General features: G+C 30.8%; 1 protein-coding gene across 2 annotated transcripts in view; it reads right to left on the reverse strand.

Annotated features, from left to right (window-relative positions):
* Positions 1 to 19,083, reverse strand: part of LOC111686260 (four and a half LIM domains protein 2) — a 52,190-nt gene extending 33,107 nt beyond the window's left edge. Inside the window, exons 1-4 of one of the 2 annotated variants that reach the window (XM_023448609.2) lie at positions 15,644 to 19,083; positions 15,510 to 15,572; positions 10,054 to 14,876; positions 9,114 to 9,616 (exon numbers count right to left, since the gene is read on the reverse strand). In XM_023448609.2, coding sequence (XP_023304377.2) covers positions 10,065 to 14,876; positions 15,510 to 15,572; positions 15,644 to 17,920 — 7,152 coding nt within the window. In that variant the 5' untranslated portion in view covers positions 17,921 to 19,083 and the 3' untranslated portion in view covers positions 9,114 to 9,616; positions 10,054 to 10,064. Of the gene's footprint in view, positions 1 to 9,113; positions 9,617 to 10,053; positions 14,877 to 15,509; positions 15,573 to 15,643 lie in introns of those variants that run through there. The other variant, XM_023448610.2, reaches the window with a different exon arrangement.
* Positions 19,084 to 19,875: the final 792 nt, after the last annotated feature.

A 19,875-nucleotide genomic window follows, 5' to 3' on the forward strand; every position in this document is an offset into this window, starting at 1 on the left:
AGACTAGACTATAGACTAGACTATAGATTAGACTATAGACTAGACTATAGACTAGACTATAGACTAGACTATAGATTAGACTATAGACTAGACTATAGACTAGACTATGGACTAGACTATAGACTATACACTAGGCTATGGACTAGACTATAAACTAGGCTATAGACTAGGCTATAGACTAGAATATAGACTAGGCTATAGACTAGACTATAGGCTAGGCTATAGACTAGACTATAGACTATGCTATAGACTGGACTATAGATTAGAAAGGAAGTTTTGAGAAAGGATAGCTCTTCAATGTTTATAGGAAATTGGATAAGCTATGATCATCGAATTCATTTTTTTTTTTTCATTTTTATTTTTGCATAATGGGTTAAATATTATATTATATTTGCAAATACTTAGCATGACGTTAGATAATATATACATATACAAATATTTTAGAAAACTAATTAAAAAACGAAACCATTTTTTCATTAATAAATGAAACTATTATATAATACATAATATGAATTTAAATAAAATTTTTGAAATGAACCATCATTAAGCAATATATTTTTTTTTTTTTTGCAAAAAAATAAATATTTAGAAAATTTATATATGATTTTTGCCACAAATATTGTTTATGTTAGAAAAAGAACAATAAAAAAATATAATTTCTTTTGAATTGTTGCTAATTTCAAGGGCACGATCAGTTTAAAGGTGTTTAAAGGAACAGTATTTATAGTATTTACGTTATTTAAACATAATCATTTTAAATAATTTTTAAATTTTTTTTAGCAAATATTTTTAAGTGCATAAATTTTTTAGCACTTTAAAAACAATTTCATAAATATTTTTACAGAAACATATCTTTAAGGATCGATGTTAAGTGCCATAGAAATGAAACCTTGACTCATTGAAATAAAATAATTTTAAGTTAAATTTTCAGATTTATTTAAAAATTGTAAACATTTTGTAAATATTTATATGCTTGACATCAAAATCAACCAAAATTATGTTACATGATGTGTGAAGAGGTGGTATGTAGCCAACTAAATTATTGTGTATGCGATCAGTCAAGATCACTAGAAGTGGCAAATGATGTTTAAAATATTATCGACGATGTTATAATAATATTACAACAAGTCGCTACTATAGTTCAGAGAAAGTTCTCGCTTTTCATTATAAGGCTTTTGGCTAACTAACTGATCCGCTGTTTTGCTTGATATGTAACAGATCGGTTAATAATTTATATGTGTTTCTAAAACGTATCTTTTCCCCTAGTAAGCACTCGATCCAATCTATACACCGACTGCATAATATTTAAAATTTACCTACATTTTTATTGGCAAAATAAAATTAAATAAAAAATTTCTTTTGGCCAATTTAATAATATTTTTCTTCTAAAATTTCAGATGATAGTTCAGTTTTTGCTTTGATGCCTACACACATGCATTTTGAATTTTATTTTTTTTAATTTGCTTAATAAAAATCTAGAACAAGTTGTGATAAATATTTTTGCATTATGAATAATATTTGTGTGTTGTTTTTGTAATGTTCTTATTCTTATTCTCATTTAAAATTATTAAAAATAAAAAAAAGAATTGTAATTTTTATAAATACATAAAAACAAATTAAAGAAACTATTTGCATTTAGCATCATTTTCTAAAAATAAAAAAAAATATTTTTATATGAATGATATGAACGAAAATTAAACAGCAGGTTTTTACATTAATTTTAACAAATTAAAATTAATAATTTAAATATTTTTTGGTATAAAAATATAAAAAAAGTTTGAAAAATGTTGAGGGATTAAAGAAAAATTACATACGCATCTTTATATATCATAAATACTATATCGGTGCCATAATGAGAATTATGTGGAGAGCGTAGTTGTTAGGACTAGAGTTCTATAAATCGACTTTCGAATAATTGAACAATCGACTTTTTGTCGAAAAAAGTACAAGTCGACTATTTGGTTTCAAAAAAAGACTATCGTTTGTGAAAAAAGTCGACTTTGTAAATAAAAGTCAAAAAGTCGAAAAAAGTCAAAAAGTCGAAAAAAGTCTAAAAGTCGAAAAAAGTCGAAAAGTCGAAAAAAGTCGAATAAACTCGAAGAATGTCGGAAAAAGACGAAAATGAAAAATAGTAGAAAAACGTCAAAAATAGTCAAAAATTTAATAAAATTGAAAAAAAGTCAAAAACAAAAATAGTCGAAAAAAAAGCGTCGACTTTTTGTTTCAACTATAGAACCCAAAGTTAGTTCTCGATAAACTTATAATGAATCTTCATTAGTTAGATTAGCATGATGTTCACACAAAAATCGACTACAAAGTAAGTTTACTTGATCAGGATAAAAATACTATGAGACTCTTAATGGATGTACTGTCGGGTGTGAGAGTGTGAAAGTATATCTGTATAACAGTTTTCTTGCTAAGAAAATTCTCAGTATAACAGTTTTTTCTAAAAAAAAATTCAATAATAAAATTTGTTCTAAAATTAAAATTACAAAACATTTTGTTTAACAGTTCGTTCTATAGAAAATGTTGAGTATAACAGTATAAGAAACTATAACAGTTTTTTATTTAATATTTAATAATAGCATTTTCCTTAGATAATAGTTTGTGTATAATACTTTTTTAATGAAAATTCTGAGTATAATAGTTTTCTTTAATGCAAAATTATAAGTAAAAAATATTTTCTAAAGAAAATTATGTTTATAACAGATTTCTACAATAAAAGTTTGTATAATACTTTATTCTATACAAAACTTTTTTATAGAAAATTCAGGGTTTTCTTTTGGAACTTGTTAAGTATAAGAATTTGTTTCTAGAAAATTATCAGTATAATAGTATTCTTCAAAAGAAAATTCTTTGTATAACTGTTTTCCTTTTGCTTATTTAATATTTCTTTGGGAAAAAAATTTGTATAATAGTTTTCTAATGGAAAATGTAGAATAAAACCTTTACTTCTTTACTCTAGAAAAGTGATAAGTAACAGTTTTTCTACACAATATTAGGTTTATAACAGATTTTTTTGCATAAGTATTTGTTTATAGAAAATTTTTAGTATAACAGTTTTCTTCAAAGATTATTCTCAGTATTACAGTTTTCTTTTTGTTAATTTAATATTTCTTTAGGAAACGTTTGTGTATAACGTTGTGTATAATGGAAAATGTTGAATTAAGTGCTAAGTATAACAGTTTTTCTATAGAAAACTATATATACAACAGATTTTTTCTTGTTCTTCTAGAACATATTAAGTATAAGAGTTTGTTTCTATAAAATTATCAGTATAACTGTATTCTTTCAAAAAAATTCTCGGTATAACAGTTTTCGTTTTGTTTATTTTATAATTCTTTAGAAAACGTATGTATATAACAGTTTTTCTATATAAAATTATGTTTATAACAGGTCTTTTTTATCTAAAATTCATGATACAAGAGTTCTTTTTCTAAAAATATATTAAGTAAAAGCGTTATTTCCTGAAAGAAAGAATAACTATCTGCTTACGAAAAAAATTCTCAGTATAACAGTTATTTTTTAGATTTGTTTTTTGTAAAGAAAAATTTGTGTATAAAAGTCTATCGTCTGGCAAACTTTGTGTATAACAGTTTTTATATAGAAATCTTAAATTCTCCTACAAACTCCTCTATGCTCTGAAACTCTGAACAAATTTTAAATTTTTCATCAGATTTGTCTAATTGGTGATTCATAATTTATAACAAATTATTTCACTTTTAATAAATATCTCTCATTTTCTTGTTTTGTGTTAAAACAATTTAAAACATTTAAATCAACTTATTAATGATTCGATCATTTAATTGGCCACAATTAGGAAAGTGATCTTCACATGAATTATAATTTATTAGACCGTTTGTTAAAACCTCATTTAATAAAAAAATGTTGCTAAATGATTCATATTTGCTGACAATAAAATTAACATTTTTTCTTGTGAAAATAAAATAAAAATGCAATGCAAAAAATATGACAAATTCTATTAAAACATTGCTGTTTCAAATAAATAGAGCAAATGATCATGAACATGAAGGGCTTTTAAATATTTAAGTTATACACTATTTTGGATAATTTTTTATAATTTAATGAAATTAGAAATGTTTAGGAAGAATCGCCAATATTTAAATAATTGACCTTTGACTTTTAACAGAAATGCTTTATACTTTTTTTTTGAAATATTAAAGTCATTGTATTTTTGAAAATTTTAATATTTGAAAATAAACATTTAATATTTGATGGATATTTCCTTTCATTTAAATTTTTTGTAAAAATTTTCTTAATTCAAACACGAAAACCCCTTTCACAGAAAATGATTCATTTGTTAAATGTTTTAGTACTTAAATTAATAGTTAAACGATTTTTAAAGATTTGTTCAATATAAAAATTAATAAAATTTAAATTTTAAATTTTATTAATAGAACACATAATTTCAAAATGCATTTATCAATTTAAGAAATATTCTTTCAATTTGCTTGCCTCTTCAAATAAATAATAAAATTAATATTTAATAGCTAGAAAAAAAATATATTGGCAAATTACAATTTTAAGTTAAATTATTAAACATTTTGCTTGATATTTTATTATTAATCAAAAATGTGTTAATAATAAAACAATTTGCAAAAAAAGAAACAAAAATACCTACATTTTCTCAAAAAATATATAGAAATTATTAAAAATAAAAAAACGTAGCAAAAGATTTGATTTGATTTTAGTCATAAATCCTTTGCACACGACCAAAAATTTTTCTGTTGCTTTTTTTTTTGTCCAATATTTTTTATGTTAATCGGTATAATATTTATTTTAATACAAACAAAAAAAAAACTAAATTATTTTTATATTTAAAACATACGTTTAACATTAAAATTTAATGAAAAATAACCAAATTTTTGTCATTGTTTTTATAGATTTTACGGTTGCGTTTAAAATGGATTTGTCATAAATTAATCTAGAAAATGTGTTTTTTTTCCAAAATCTTCTTTTGAAAAAGTAAACAACAACAACAATATAATTGCAAAAACAAATGTGTTAAAAATAAAATGCATAAGTAATAATGCGTATAATTTTAATTGGTTCTAGCGAAATTTAAAATATCCCTATAAACTACTACCGCTATCGAGCATAGTAAATTACTGTTTATGGACTAATCAAGACTTTAACTTTAGACTAACTTAGTCACTATAGACTGATCTATAGTCTTGATTATAGATACATATGTATATCTATAGTCTTGACAACATATACTCTGGACTATATACTTATCTATAATCTTGCCTATAAACTTATCTACAGTATAGAGTATAGGATGATCTATAGACTAGAATATAGAATGATCTATAGTCTAGCCTACAGAAATTTTTGAATGATCTATAGTCTAGATTATTAAATAATATATAGTCAGACTGTCGAATGATCAATAGTCAACACTATTGAATGATCAATAGTCTAGACTATTGAATAATGAATGATCTATAACCTTGACTATAAAATGATCTATAGTTTTGACTATAGAGTGACCTATAGACTGATCTATGGTCCATAGTCTTGATTATAAACAGATCTATATTCTTGGCTATTGATCAATCTATTGATCTTTATTCTTGACTATAGACAGACTGTGGACTAATCTATAAATATAGAATAATCTTAAGTCTTGAGAGATCTATAATCTTGAATATAGACAGATCAGTATAGTATTGAGAAGAACTATAAAATGATCTGTGGTCTAGACTACATAATGATCTACAGTCTTAACTGTAGAATGATCTATAGTCTTGACTATAGAATGATCTATAGTCTTGACTATAGAATGATCTATAGTCTTGACTATAGAATGATCTATAGTCTTGACTATAGAATGATCTATAGTCTTGACTATAGAATGATCTATAGTCTTGACTATAGAATGATCTGTAGTCTTGACTATAGACTGACCTATAGTGTTGACTGTAGGCTGATCTGTAGTCCATAGTTTTGATTATAAACAGATCTATATTTTTGGCTATTGACCAATCTATTGATTTATATTCTTGACTATAATGACTTTAGACCAATCATGACTATAGAATAATCTTGACAGATCTATAATCTTGATTGTAGAGAGATAGGTAGAACAATAATCTTGACTATAACTGATATATTTTAGAATATAAAACGATTTCAAGGCATGACTATAGAATGATTTACAGATCAAGACTATACACTAATCTAAAGATCAATTCTGTATACTCATCAATTGTCATGATCTATATTTTTGGTTATATACTGATCAATAGTTTTGATTATAAAAAGATATATAATATTTAGTATAGATAGATCTATAGGCTAGACTATAGACGGATATGTTTTCTTGACTTTAGACTGATCTATAGTCTTGACTATAAAATGTTCTATAAATTTAACAATGGATATCTATAGTCTTGTTTATAGAATTGTCTGTAAACTTAACTAAAAATTGATCTTTAGCCCTGCTAATGGACTGATCTGACTTGACTATTGACTAAACTGTATATGCTGAGCTATGGGCAGACCTGTGGTTTGAACAATAGGCGGATTTGTAGTCTTGGTTATTGATTACTCTTTAGATTGTGGATTGATTTGTAGTCTTTACTTTTAATAGATCTATATGTATTCGTGACTATAAACAGATCTATGATTTGCTGATACTAAATTTGTAATCATTCTATAGTTTGTAGTCTTCATCTTGTTCTATAGAATTTGTTCAAAAGTTATGCTAGTTCTTTGTACACATTCTCTCTAAAATGTAGGGTGTTCAATTTCAAATTTAAAAGCCATTATGACCAGTTTGTTTTTATTTTCATCTCATCGAACAGACACAACTCGTCAAAAGTTAAGTAATAAATCAAAAATAATTTATATATGTACGATTATTTAATATATTTATTAGATTGATGTTTAAACACAAGATGAGTACCGTTTTTTTAAGGAGTATAAACAATATTTTTACTTAGAGAATTAGTAGACCAAATTATGAGGCCAGAAATAGAATTTTATGGAAAATTCATATTGTTTGTATTTTTCGTACTTTCTTTAAGCGCTATAGTATTGGGAAAAGTATACTAGATTTGGTGGAAGGTAGGTGACGGAATTGGTAATGGTTAAAATTATGAAATATGAAATGAAGAATAAATTATATATTAAAAAGTAAAAGAAAATAAATGATTAGCTTCAAGGTAGATGATGTAATCAAAGTTAATGTAAATAGCAAAGAAAACTAATTTTGTTAAAAAAATTTTGCAAACTGTATTAAAAATTTAACATACCTACAGGGCCCTACCTCGTAAAGGTATTAAAAACCACTTAAAATAGTTCAAATCTAAATACTTTTGAAATTATGTAATAATATGAAAATTTAAACATTTTCTCAACCAACTATTAAAAAGCCAAAAATAAAAAAACAATTTTTTCTAATTTATTATTGTTTTAGTTATTGCCCCTTTTTGTCACGAAAAAATGAAGAACATAAATTATTTAGTATGACACACTTTGTTTGTTCAATGTCAGTTTTTATTTAAATTTTGCAAAATATGACAATAAGAAAACAAAAACGTTTTTCTTTTCTTTTCTTTTCATCATATTTTTTTCCTTTTTATGTTTAAAAGTTTTTGAAGTATTTTTGAAAAAAATTTCACAAATAAATGTATGTCTCTTTTTGAAATAAATGATGTTGGCAAAAAATGAAAAATTATTTAAAATTTTTTTTAATTTGATTTTTTCTTACCACTGCGGTCATTTATAGTGACAAGAAATTGTTTGAAAAAAATTATGTTTTTGAAAAGAAACATTTTTTATGTGAAAACATAAAAAAACTAAGAAAATTTGTATTTATGAGAAAAAGAAACATATATTTATATCAAATATTAATATAAATTACTATTTAGATTTGTTGAGTGTATCGTATGAATTGGTTTTCTTTTATATAGCTAAAATGTGTGGCATACATTTAGGTGTTAAGGGAAATTGTTACAGAGTGATGGAAGATATGAGAAACGTTTTATAAATGTATATTTATAATAGAACTTTCATGAACAAAATTAAACCGCTGGACTTTTTATAGACTTGACGTATATCGATCACTTTTGATGACAAATAGGAAAAGTGTTTTTAAAGGATAATCGCATGATGTTATCCTTTTTGGCATGTAGTGATGTAAAATTCTAAAAAATAACGTATTTTTTTGTAAGTAACGATTAACTGTAGCTGTGAACTCAGAACAACGCTTTACATAGTAAGAAATCTAAAAAATTCTTGGGATAGCGGTGTCCCGTATACGCGAAAGAGTTACACCGCTAGTTTAAAAGCAATTAACTTAATAACTTACTAACTAATTATTACCTATCTATCTATCTATCTATCTATCTATCTATCTATCTATCTATCTATCTATCTATCTATCTATCTATCTATCTATCTATCTATCTATCTATCTATCTATCTATCTATCTATCTATCTATCTATCTATCTATCTATCTATCTATCTATCTATCTATCTATCTATCTATCTATCTATCTATCTATCTATCTATCTATCTATCTATCTATCTATCTATCTATCTATCTATCTATCTATCTATCTATCGATCTATTTATTTAACTTTTTAAAAAAAGAAAAACATATAAAAATCACATTCAAATATAGTTCTGTGTATAAAATCGATTAAATTGTGATATTTAGGTAGGCATACCTTCCCCCAAATTATTTCTTCTTTATTCTACTTTTCTTCAAAAACATTTGGAAGATATAATTGCACTCGATGGCAATTGTTAAATGCCAAATGTGATTTTTTTCTTTCAATGGCTGGGAATTTCCTTCATTTTCATGTAATCCATTAAAGTGAACTGAATACACGCAAAACAATTCGCCCCAAAAATGTCCGCATTCCGTTATAAAAATGTAAATTAAAGCTAAATATAAAAATGGGAGAAGTAATGATTTCTTTTGGAGGGGACCAAGTATTTAAAATGAGTAAATGAAACCAAAAGCTAAAAATAAGCAATTTTCAAATAAATACATGTTTTTTAAATAAAAATAATTTAAGAAAATTTGCAAAAAAATTTAATAAAATTAAACTAAATAACTAAAAACAACTTTGCCTACATACAATTTGTTTGATTTTTTATGTTTTTTTTTTTACAAGATCATTTATTTTTTTATATTCTACTATATAAGTAATCGGTTGCAATATAAAACATAAATTCATTCATAAACATTTTGAAGAAAAAAGATCAATTTATTTTACTCTAGTATGCGTAGAAAATTTGTTTCTTTCAAGGAGATGAAACCTTGTCAAGCTTGTTGGCTTCCACACTTGAGCAAAAATTTGTCTTTTTTTTTTTTGGTTGTTGCTGTTGTCGATCATAGCATGTGTCGTGTTGTGATGATGTATTGTAGTTGTTGGATTTTGCTTTATATATTTTTGAAATACAGTCTCAAGTGCAGATGCTGATGTGGCACTAGGCGGGCAGGATGGGACGAACAGTCGGGAAGCATATAAAACGTACAAACAAAATATTTTTTTATATATTTTGTGCAATTTTGCTACTTGGGAATAATTTTTTGGTTTTTATCTATATTTTGTTTAAATTTCATGAACATGTCTAAAAAAAATTAAGAAATAAAATAAAAAGAAAAATAAATTAAATAAATACTTAAGCTCAAAAAAATAATAACGTTAAAGAAAACAGAAAAAAAGAACATAAAGCAAAAAACGTAATCCAACACGTAAGGAGAAAAATATACAATACTGACTATAACGAACGCAGACTATCACATTAATATTTATTTCGACGATAGCAACGTTGGTTAGTTTAGGTGATTTTCTCAGGCATTTCTTTATAAAAGGTCAAAGGTTAGCTGTCAAAGGTTCAGTAGGACAAAGTGAGCAAAGTGAACTACTCATTTGATCCTACTGGCCTATTGTACTTTTAAGATTTGAAAGTATTATTGACCCATGACTCTTTTTGAAGAAAAGCAGCTAAAAGCCCCTAAATATTCTCACAATTAAACACACATTTGCTATTTTTAAAATATTTACATTTTCTTGTCCTAAAACAGCGGATAGAAGTTGGCATCCTTTAAAATATCAAACGTATCCACTGGTGTTGTAACTATAGACGAAGTTCGTGATAAATTACCGGAAGGACTACTAGCAGTGGTTGAGGAACTAGTAGTATTTGATCTGTTAGCAGCTTCTTTAACATCCTCACTTAACTCCTCCACTGAAAGATTTATATCTGTTTCTATAGAACCTGGGGTAACACAAATACTATTCTGAGGACTAAGTGTAGAGAGTATATTGGCACTAGAAGAGTTGGGAGTTATAACAGTAGAAACAGCTGGTATATCGTTTAAGGCCTCCAAACTGTATTGTAATTCTTCTTTCATCTCTATGGGACTTTCTACCACATTGGCCATGATCTCCTTAACCTTCTTGCGTTTTTTCATTTTCTTAGGTCTCGATGATTCTTTAGCCACATCTGTAGATTCTTCCATTATATCGTTTATGGGTTCATTATAAGCCACACTGCTGCGTGGCGAAAAGAGTCCTAAGGAATCTTCATTTGTTATGCTGCTTCTTGAGCTGCGTCTCGAACGTGATTTGCGTTTGGGTGAATCTGTGTCCATTTGTATGCTACTGCTGCGTCGATTATACATTTCATTGTCATAAACATCCTCATCTTCTCTGTTCATTGTCTCCTCCAAGCTGTCTTTGGATTCTTTTTTGTGTATTTTCTTTTTGGTTTTCTTCTTTTTGGGTTTCTCCTCCTTTTCCTCTTTAACTACTTCCTTTTTGAAACAGTCGTTTACAGGTTCTTCAGTATCTTTATATAAATCCTCAGTAATTTGAGGTTCTTTTTCCGGACTTTGACTAAATAGGGTAACACTCTCTCCACCTAAGCTATATTTACGTTTATCTATATTCCCATCTTCCTGCTCTTCATCACGATTTGCCATTTGTTCTAGTTTATCTGTTTGTTCATTTTCAACATGTAGTTGTTCTTCTCCAAAATCTATATCCTTTAAAGTCACTTCTTTATCCTCTTTTATATCGTCCTCTTCCAATTTGAAATTTTTGCGCCAGTTATATTCCCTTTTAGGTTTATAATTTAAATCCACTTCCAAATCATCCTCAATACATTTGGCCTGCAATACCGGATTATAACCATAACGCGATCTTAAACGAGCTGATTGTCTTGCCGTAACATTGGCATCGCCCAAATAACGCATTTCTGATTCTTTGTGTTCATTATCTAGGAATTGTGTGTTAAATTCTATATTCTTGGGTTTCTTTTTACCATGTGTCTTAGACCACAACAAGTACTGTTCATCCACATCACTGTTGACCGACATTTGCATTAGTATACTATCGTATTCTCTTAAAATACCCGACTGCTTACGATTTTTAATGGCTTCATCATATATTTGATCGATGGCAAAGGAATCTGAATCATAGGGAGAATTACTTAAACCACCCACGGCTCCCTCATCCTCCTCGCTAGTAACCAGTTCATTAGTAGGATTTTCATTAACAACAATATCATCTACATCTACCACACGATTCCAATCACTGGCTTCTCGACCAGCATAACGATCCATTTCACGTTCTGCCTCCTCGCATTCGGAGGTTTCATGATGAGACTCCTCAGCCGGACCACGTTCATTGAAATCGGAAATATCCTCATCGATTTCGTCATCCACCTCAACTACAGTTTGTCTATCATCATCACTAGCATTGGAGTATTCTTCATCATCATCATTAGCTTCCACATTTTCTTCCGCCTCTTCTATGTTCTCAACTTCTGCGGTCTCGATATTTTCTCTTTCTGCTGAACTCCCTTGAGCTTCTTCACTCTTTCCTAAGTACTTATCAACTTCTTCGCTGTAAAAATCTTCTCTTATCCAAGTTCTGGAACCACTGCGTGTTCTCACCTCCACTTCTTGTATGAATATATAATCATCACTTGGATATGTCTCTTCGGGCTGTTCTTGTGCTAAGGAAAATCTGCGAAAGTGATGATACTCCTCGGGTTCCATGTCTATATCTTCATGTAATTGCACTAAAATTTCTGGTTTTTGTATTAAAGCCGAATCAGAGGCCCTGCGGTCCGTAGCAAAGAAATCTGTATTTAAATGTCTTGAGAAATCCTGAAAATTCATGGTAGTGCAAGCAATTTCATGGATCACCTTATCTTTTAATTCACGTTTAGCGGCAGCGGCCTCAATAACCGCCAATTCTTGTAATTGAGATTCATTTAAAGGCGAGCGACTTGCACTGCCTGATCTTCTAAATTCAGCATTTCTACGTCTCATTTCTTCTAAATCGTCCGTAGGATTTTGCATACCAATGTTGAACATTTCTTCCTTAATGCGTATAGTATCCTCGGTTTCATTGGTCAGTGTTAATTCAATTTCACAAGAACTTAAGCGATCAGTTTTCGGTATGGCTCCTGTATTTTTGGGCTCTTTAGTTTCAGTGCTGCCACCGCTAGAAGTAGTGGTTAATTCATGCAATATTATATCCTGTAACTGACGTTTTTCCTCGGCTGCTTTTTTAGCCGATTCCATATCTATGCCCGAAAAAGAAGGTGAAGGACTACGAGAACGTTTGAAATGTGCAGCTTCTCTCCGTAATGGTTCAAATTCACTACCCAAATCCATGGATTCACCTACATATGTGGAACGTTGAAATCCTCTTTCCAGTCTTTCCTTTTTAATACGTTCTATATCGCGCATTTCTTCCGATATAGTACGATCATAGTCGGGTGTAGTGGGTGATTTTCTTAAGAGTTTGGCTCTTTCGGTTATTGGCAAATCAGCTAAAAGATCTTGCCCTTGTTGTTCACTAAGCTCATCATTATCTAAGACCAATGGAGACAAGGTACGTAACTCCATTTCTTCAGAGGCAGTTTTTAATTTCTCTAAAGCCTCTTCATCCAATTGTTTTTGACGATTGGCTAAAATCAATAATTCATTTTCCTCTGTACTTAACGAGAGTGCGTGGATTTCATCGTACTCCTCTGGCTGAGGGGATACAGATCTAGATGGCGTTGTAGAGCGAAAGGCTGCCAGCTCTGCTTCATATGGTCTGGGTGGCAATGAAGGTGAATGTGATTTGGAGTGAGAACGTGATGGAGTTCGAGATCTAGAATGTCTATCACGTTCTTCAGATTCGACTTCATTAAAAGCAGAAGGTTCGGGCGTTTTCGCTCTCTCGGTCATATGTTGTGAAAGTAAATTATTATTGTCGGTGGCAGGCAAACGCATGGGACTTTTGGATGTTGATCTACTTCTTGCCATGCGCAAAGATTGCACCAATAAATCCATTTCCTGTCGAGAACAATCATCTTCTAACTTAGGTGATGTTTTCGTTTCAGTGTCTGTTTCGGCAAAATCTATGGATATAGTGGGAGCATTTGAAATGTCCATTTGTTGTCTAACATTTACTTCTTCCGAGTGTTGAAACTGATAATAAGTTTGATTAATTGTTTCTCCTTCGGCAAGACGCATGGGACTTCTCGAACTAGATCTACTACGAGCTGCACGTAATGTTTCGACTAATAAATTCATTTTTTCTCTTGAACAATCATCCTCCTCTTCTGTAGGTGATACTCTTGCTTCATTTTGTGGTGATTCGAAAGATATGGTTGGAGTATTGAGTGCAGCAATATTTGTCCCTTCCGAACCCTCTAATTCGTAAACATACTCCACTGTTACGGTTGGGGAATCAGGAGTTTGAGATCGTTCCTCTATTTGCTTTATAAGTTCATCATTGCGTTCTATTAACTTATTGCGACGCTTTTCCAAACCTTTGCTCAAATTTTCTGCGGTTGGTAAACGCATAGGACTTTTGGAACGCGATCTACCTCTGTCTACTCTCAAAGTTTGTACCAAAGAATTCATTTCTTCTTGAGTGTTAGTTTCGGTTTCTTCCTTAGATTCTAATGTTTCTCTTTGCTCTAGTTTAGATGGTTGTTCCAGCTCTTCTGGTGGACTTAGTTCGGGTAATAATTTGGACTCGATTAATTTCTCTAAAATGTCTTCGTTGTGTTTGATCATTTTATAGCGGCGATTTTCCAAACTACGTTGCAAGTTACCAGGCGTAGGCAAAGGAGATTTGGAGCGAGAACGTGATCGACCACCAGCCTGTTGTAGTCGCAAACTGCTTACCAGGTCATTCATTTCAGTGTCAGTGGATTCAGTAACTTCTAAGCTAGTAGAGGCAACCGTCACTTCTTCAATTATATTAACTAAAGGTACCAAACTTGTTTTTTGTGCTTCTGAACTGCTCTGATCATCAGCAACTAATTGTAAATGGTTTTTTAAACCGATATGATCTTCTGAAGCTGATTCAATTTTAGTTTCATCTTTATTTTCTCTATGATCATCATTACCATTAATGGAGTCTATAAACATAATAATGTTTTCTTTTTTAATCTCATTTGTCTCCAAGTTCCCCGTGTCATCATACACTTCAACGGTGTTGCTTTCCTCCGTTGCGATTTCCAATTGAAAAGACACGTCTTTGGGTAAAGGTGTATTGGGTGCGGTATTAGCCGGAGAAGGATTTCTAGAGGCAGATCTAGAACGTGATGGATTTACTGAAGCTTGAAAATCGTAAAATGAACTTAAACCTTCCATCATTAGGCCATATTCATCACGCCAGGGTCCAAAATCCAAAGGAGTTTGTACACTTATGGTGGGAGTATTCTGCGTGGAGCTAGGTGTGCTATCGTTGTTTTTATTCCAACGATCTTCGTATTGGTCGATTTCTTCTATACGTGGACTACGTCGTAAGCGTGGCGAAGCTGAGGATCGTGCGGGTGAAGCTTTTCTCTCCGCTGTTTGGAAGGTTTGTAGCTAAGCATTGTCAGAATGGTAGAGCGTGCAGGAAAAAGCAAAGTTTTTGAAGCGTATAAAAAATTAGAGGATAAAAAGTATTAAAAGCTTGAGTACTGAAAGAGCTGAATGACTATACGGAAATGTAGTGATGGATATGGATTGGTTAGGCGCATGTTAAAAGCTCCTAATTCTTACAATTTTTGATAAATTTAATGAGTTAATGTTTTCATATTTTAAACGTTAAAGATGGAGTCAATTCTTTTCGGAAATTTTTAGAAACTTCTGAGGGGACAATTGCTATTTATGATTTAATAAAAGGTCAGATCCTATCTATATTGAATAATTTTTGGGATGTATTTCCTTGTTTGTTTTGATTTGAGCTCGACGAACTTCTTGCTTTAGGAACTTGAAAATCACATACTCTTAATGAGAATAGCTAAAACATCAGCTTTCTCTTCAGACTTTAGGATTTTGGGAGTTATATGCTTCCAAGAGAACTTAAGATGTTGATCTGAGTTTAAATCATATAATACGAAGGTTTAACTGGAAATCGTTTTTGATATCCCAGTTAACCATTCAGAAGTTCATTCAAAATCTCCCTAAGAATTTGTTTAGTATACGCGAGATAATTACAAAATATGAACAACTTACATTTGTATTGTCACTTCTTGTTGTTTCATCTTTCGCTGTAGGTTTCTTATCCGATTCGCTCTCCTGAACACATAAAATAAAATCAACAAATTAACTATTCCCTCAATATCTTTCAACTTAAACAAACTACTTACCTTTCCTTCCCAATTAGCAGAGTGCCGTTGCAAAGCCGTTAAAGCCTCTTCATTCTGCATTTGAGTAGCTTCCTCAAACGATGAAGCACTTGGCATGTTGGTCGCTGTATCATAGGCTACTTCTTCACTAGAAGCTGGTTTTTCAAATTCCGTTTCTTCGTCTATCGATAAGGTTTTCTCTCTTTTCCAGAATTCAGTATGTTTATAATGTTCGGGTTTCACTTCACCCCAGGGATCACTGGTTTCCTCACCCAAACGTTCTAGGGAGCTACGTAGGCTGTCGTCGCCATGACGCATATCTTTGGCGGGACTACGCTTGTGGCGTCGATGGTGTCCCTTGACTTTCAAAGTTGGTTCACTGGTATAACGTATTGGGGTAAATTCCGAATCAGCAGTGTCTTTCATTTCTTCCTCTTCCAAAGAGGTAAACATTTTCAATTCTTCATCACGTGAGTGTCTCGATTCACGTGAGGAATTTGAACTGTTGCTAGAACGTCTCTTTTTGAAAGCACGCCGACGTCCGGAACCATCTTCGCGCACTAGAGGTCTTTGTTTGATGCCATCCAGGGAACGCAAATAATCATCCGAATATTGCAGGTTACTTAAAGCGGTATCCTCACCATCGGGTTCTTGACGTTCCTGTTGGGGATATTGGGAATCAGTGCCCGTGGTTATCTCTTCCGATGGTTGGGTGCTAAACGAGGATTGCAGACTAGAGGCAGGATCTATGGAGGAGGCATCATCTGATACACCGGGAAATAGCAAAGTTTTGCTACTCACCGAATAGGGTTCGTCCAAATCCTGAGCTAATTGTGTTTTCACAGTATGATGTACCGTTTCTTCACCCATTAAGGGAGACACAGTTCTTTTTATGCAAGGCTCCTCTACAGCCGGTGTTTGAGGTGCACTATCTAGGGAAGTGGTAAATTCTTTCTTTTCCACTGCATCCAACATTTTAGCCTGCAGTTCGGCCATTTCTTTTTCAGCCTCCAAAAATAATAAGGCATTTTCTTCTATGCGTTTTTGTTTAGCTTCCTGATCACGTTCACGCTGTATGAGTCGAAGACTTTGTTCCTCCTCGGACTCTTCGCCTAGTTGCTCACGAGCCTCTAGTATTTTTCTTAATAGTTCAGCTTCTTTTTGTTCGTTACCCTCCTCTTGGGGCAATTCACGCTGTTTAATAGACTCTATAAGTTGTCGTTCTTTTTCCGTGAGTTCTGCTTCTCGTTCGGCTGCTCTCAGTTGTTCTTCTAAACGATGTTCGATTTCGAGTAGTTTTTTAGCCTCTGTTTCGGCTTCTTCGGCGGCTTGTTTTTCCTCATTGGCTCTTTCTATTTCCACAAGACGACGTGCGTTTTCTTCTGCCTCAGCTTCATCGTGTTTACGCTGCTCGGCTTCTAGCAATTTGCGTTCATTTTCTTCTGCTTCTTCTCTTTGCTGTTGCTCGATCTCTTTTTGTTTTTCTGCTTCTGCTATTCGTCGAGCATTTTCTTCTGCCTCTCTTTGCTGTTCAGCTTCTATTAGTTTACGTGCATTTTCAGCTTCCTCTCGTTGTCGTTGTTCGGCTTCTCTTTGCCTTTCAGCTTCCATCAATTTTAGTGCCTGTTCTTCGGCTTCTCTGCGTGCTTGTTCTTCACGCTCACGTTTCTCTTTCTCTTGTTGTTCGGCCTCTTTTCTTACACGCTCTTCTTCATCACGTTTACGCTGTTCGGCTTCTCTTTGTTTTTCGGCCTCTTGCAATTTACGTGCCTGTTCTTCAGCTTCTTTTTTAGCTTGTTCTTCTTTTTCACGCTTCTGTTGTTCTTCCTTAAGCTTTTTCGCTTTTTCTTCCTCTTCCTGCTTTAGCTGACGCTCATATTTAGCTTCCGCTTCGGCCAATTCTTTGCGCAATTGCTCGGCTATTTTCATTTGTTTAGCCAATTCCTTTTCCAATTCCTGGCGCCTTAAGTCGGACAATTCTTTATCTTTTAGCTGCTCTTTTAATTGTTCTATTAAAGATTGTTGGGCCTCCAAGCGAAAACCATCCTTATAGGGAACACCATCTTTCATTACCTGCGTTCCAGCAAGTGCTTCTCTGTTTTTGGCATTGATCAGCTGTTGGCGCATGCTGTCTTGCAGCTGTGATAAATTTTCCCCATCATCAGCGTACCCCTGATCGTCATGATTGAATGAGTAGTGATACAGATGACGTACGACATATAAAAATTCAATGGCACTGATATAGCCAATGACCAGTGTAAACACTAAATCACCAAATTCTGCAAATAATTCACCCATTTTGTTTGAAATACTTTTTTTCGCTGTTTTTTATGCAATTTTGTGTGAAATTGTTCTCGTTTTTTTATAAATTAAATGTGTTTCTTCGTCTTAATTTGAAAATTATTGTGGCTGCAGTTGTTGTTGTTATTGTGGGATTTGATTGAAAATTTTTAACGCGTAATGAGAAAAATTAAGCATTTGTATATTTTTTCACTTGCGTAATCAAGTACTTTGATTGCACTTTTTTGTTTTGGGAATTTTTTTTTCAATAATTTTTTTTCTTTTCAAAATTATAAATTTTAAAATGTTTACACTTGAGTGTTGGAAACACACTATTTTATGAATTTTCTATATTTCTTTTAATTTTTTTTGTTTTATTTTAATTTCAATATTATATAAAATTCACCACGATTGTGTAATTCACCAAAAAATTATGCACTTTAACATAAATTATTAACATTTAACGGCTCATTTGATACACTGTCAAAAATATTTCTTTTATAAATTACATATTTTTTCTTTAAATATAGATTTTTTAAACTCGAAAAATTCTGGACGATTTTCAAGGTCTAGGTGAAAATTTTGTATGTGTTTTGTTTTTCAAGCAGCTACTCAAACACTGAATGAATTGGCTTGTCTGGTCTCTTTGGCTGTTGGAAGTAGGCAGACTGCTGACAACGACGACGACAACGACCACTTTGCGTTTAATTTTATTTGAAATTTATCATAAAAATTCACCAAAAAAAAAAAACAAAAAGGAAAGAAAATGTTCGAAGTTGTTTCGTGTTAATCGATCGATTTGCTACTAATCAAATCGTTGATAAATCGTTAAAATAATAAAAAACTCTCGGTTTTTTCTGTTTGTGTTTTTTTTTTTCAATTTTCTTAATTAGAAATTTAGAACACTCTGTCGAAATCATTAGCTATAATATTAATTGTAATTAAAAATAAAATTATTTGTAAATAAAACAATTATGCGGCATCTGAGATAAATGAATCACGTAGTGAATCGCTGTTTAGCCGGTAAATATTTCAAAAAATTAGAAAAAACAAACAATTTAAAAATACATATTGATTGACACCATAAGTTATTTGTCGTTTATTTAATTAATTTCAACAATTTAAACAAAAATTTGTTTTTAAGAAAAAAAGAAAATCAACACCGCGTTTACCGTTTCGTTTAAATTTCAAGGTATAAACACCGTGTTTTCTCGCTAACAAATGACAAAAAGAAAATTAAATCAAAATATTTTGGCTGCACCTTTTTTTCTGTCGTTTTCTTTTAATTTTTTTCAATTTCACCAAAAACTTTGACGATTTTGTGTTTATTTTGTTTTTTTTTTCAAATTGTTTTTTTTTTTTTTTTTGTTTATTTTTAATTCTTTAATAAAATCCCATTAAAATTTTATGGTCAAACAAAACATATAGGCGAATAATTTTCATATTTTGTATTTGTATTTATATAAAGAAAGAGTGGAATGCTAGAATATGTTTTACACACGATAATCAGCCGATTATACTCTATATATACTAAAAACAAGCGAATATCTAAAACCATAAAGCGAAAAACGTCACAGTTGTGTTTCGTTTTTAATAGAACATTTGTTTACGTTTGCATCACAGCAAACAAAAATTGGTTAAGGGAAATATACATTTTCTATATAAAGCTTACAGTGAAACCACTATTAGTTCTTAGTCTAGTCTATAGTCTAGTCTATTATCTAATCTATACTTTAGCCTATAGTCTAGTCTAGTCTATAGTCTAGTCTATAGTATAGTCTATAATCTAGTCTCTAGTCTATAGTCCAGTCTATAGTCTAGTCTATAGTCTAGCTATAGTCTATTCTATAGTCTATTCTATAGTCTATTCTAGTTTATAGTCTAGTCTATAGTCTAGTCTATAGTCTAGTCTATAGTCTAGTCTATAGTCTAGTCTATAGTCTAGTCTATAGTCTAGTCTATAGTCTAGTCTA

This window comes from Lucilia cuprina, chromosome 5, assembly GCF_022045245.1.
Source record: "Lucilia cuprina isolate Lc7/37 chromosome 5, ASM2204524v1, whole genome shotgun sequence".
Classification (NCBI taxonomy): Eukaryota; Metazoa; Arthropoda; class Insecta; order Diptera; family Calliphoridae; genus Lucilia; species Lucilia cuprina.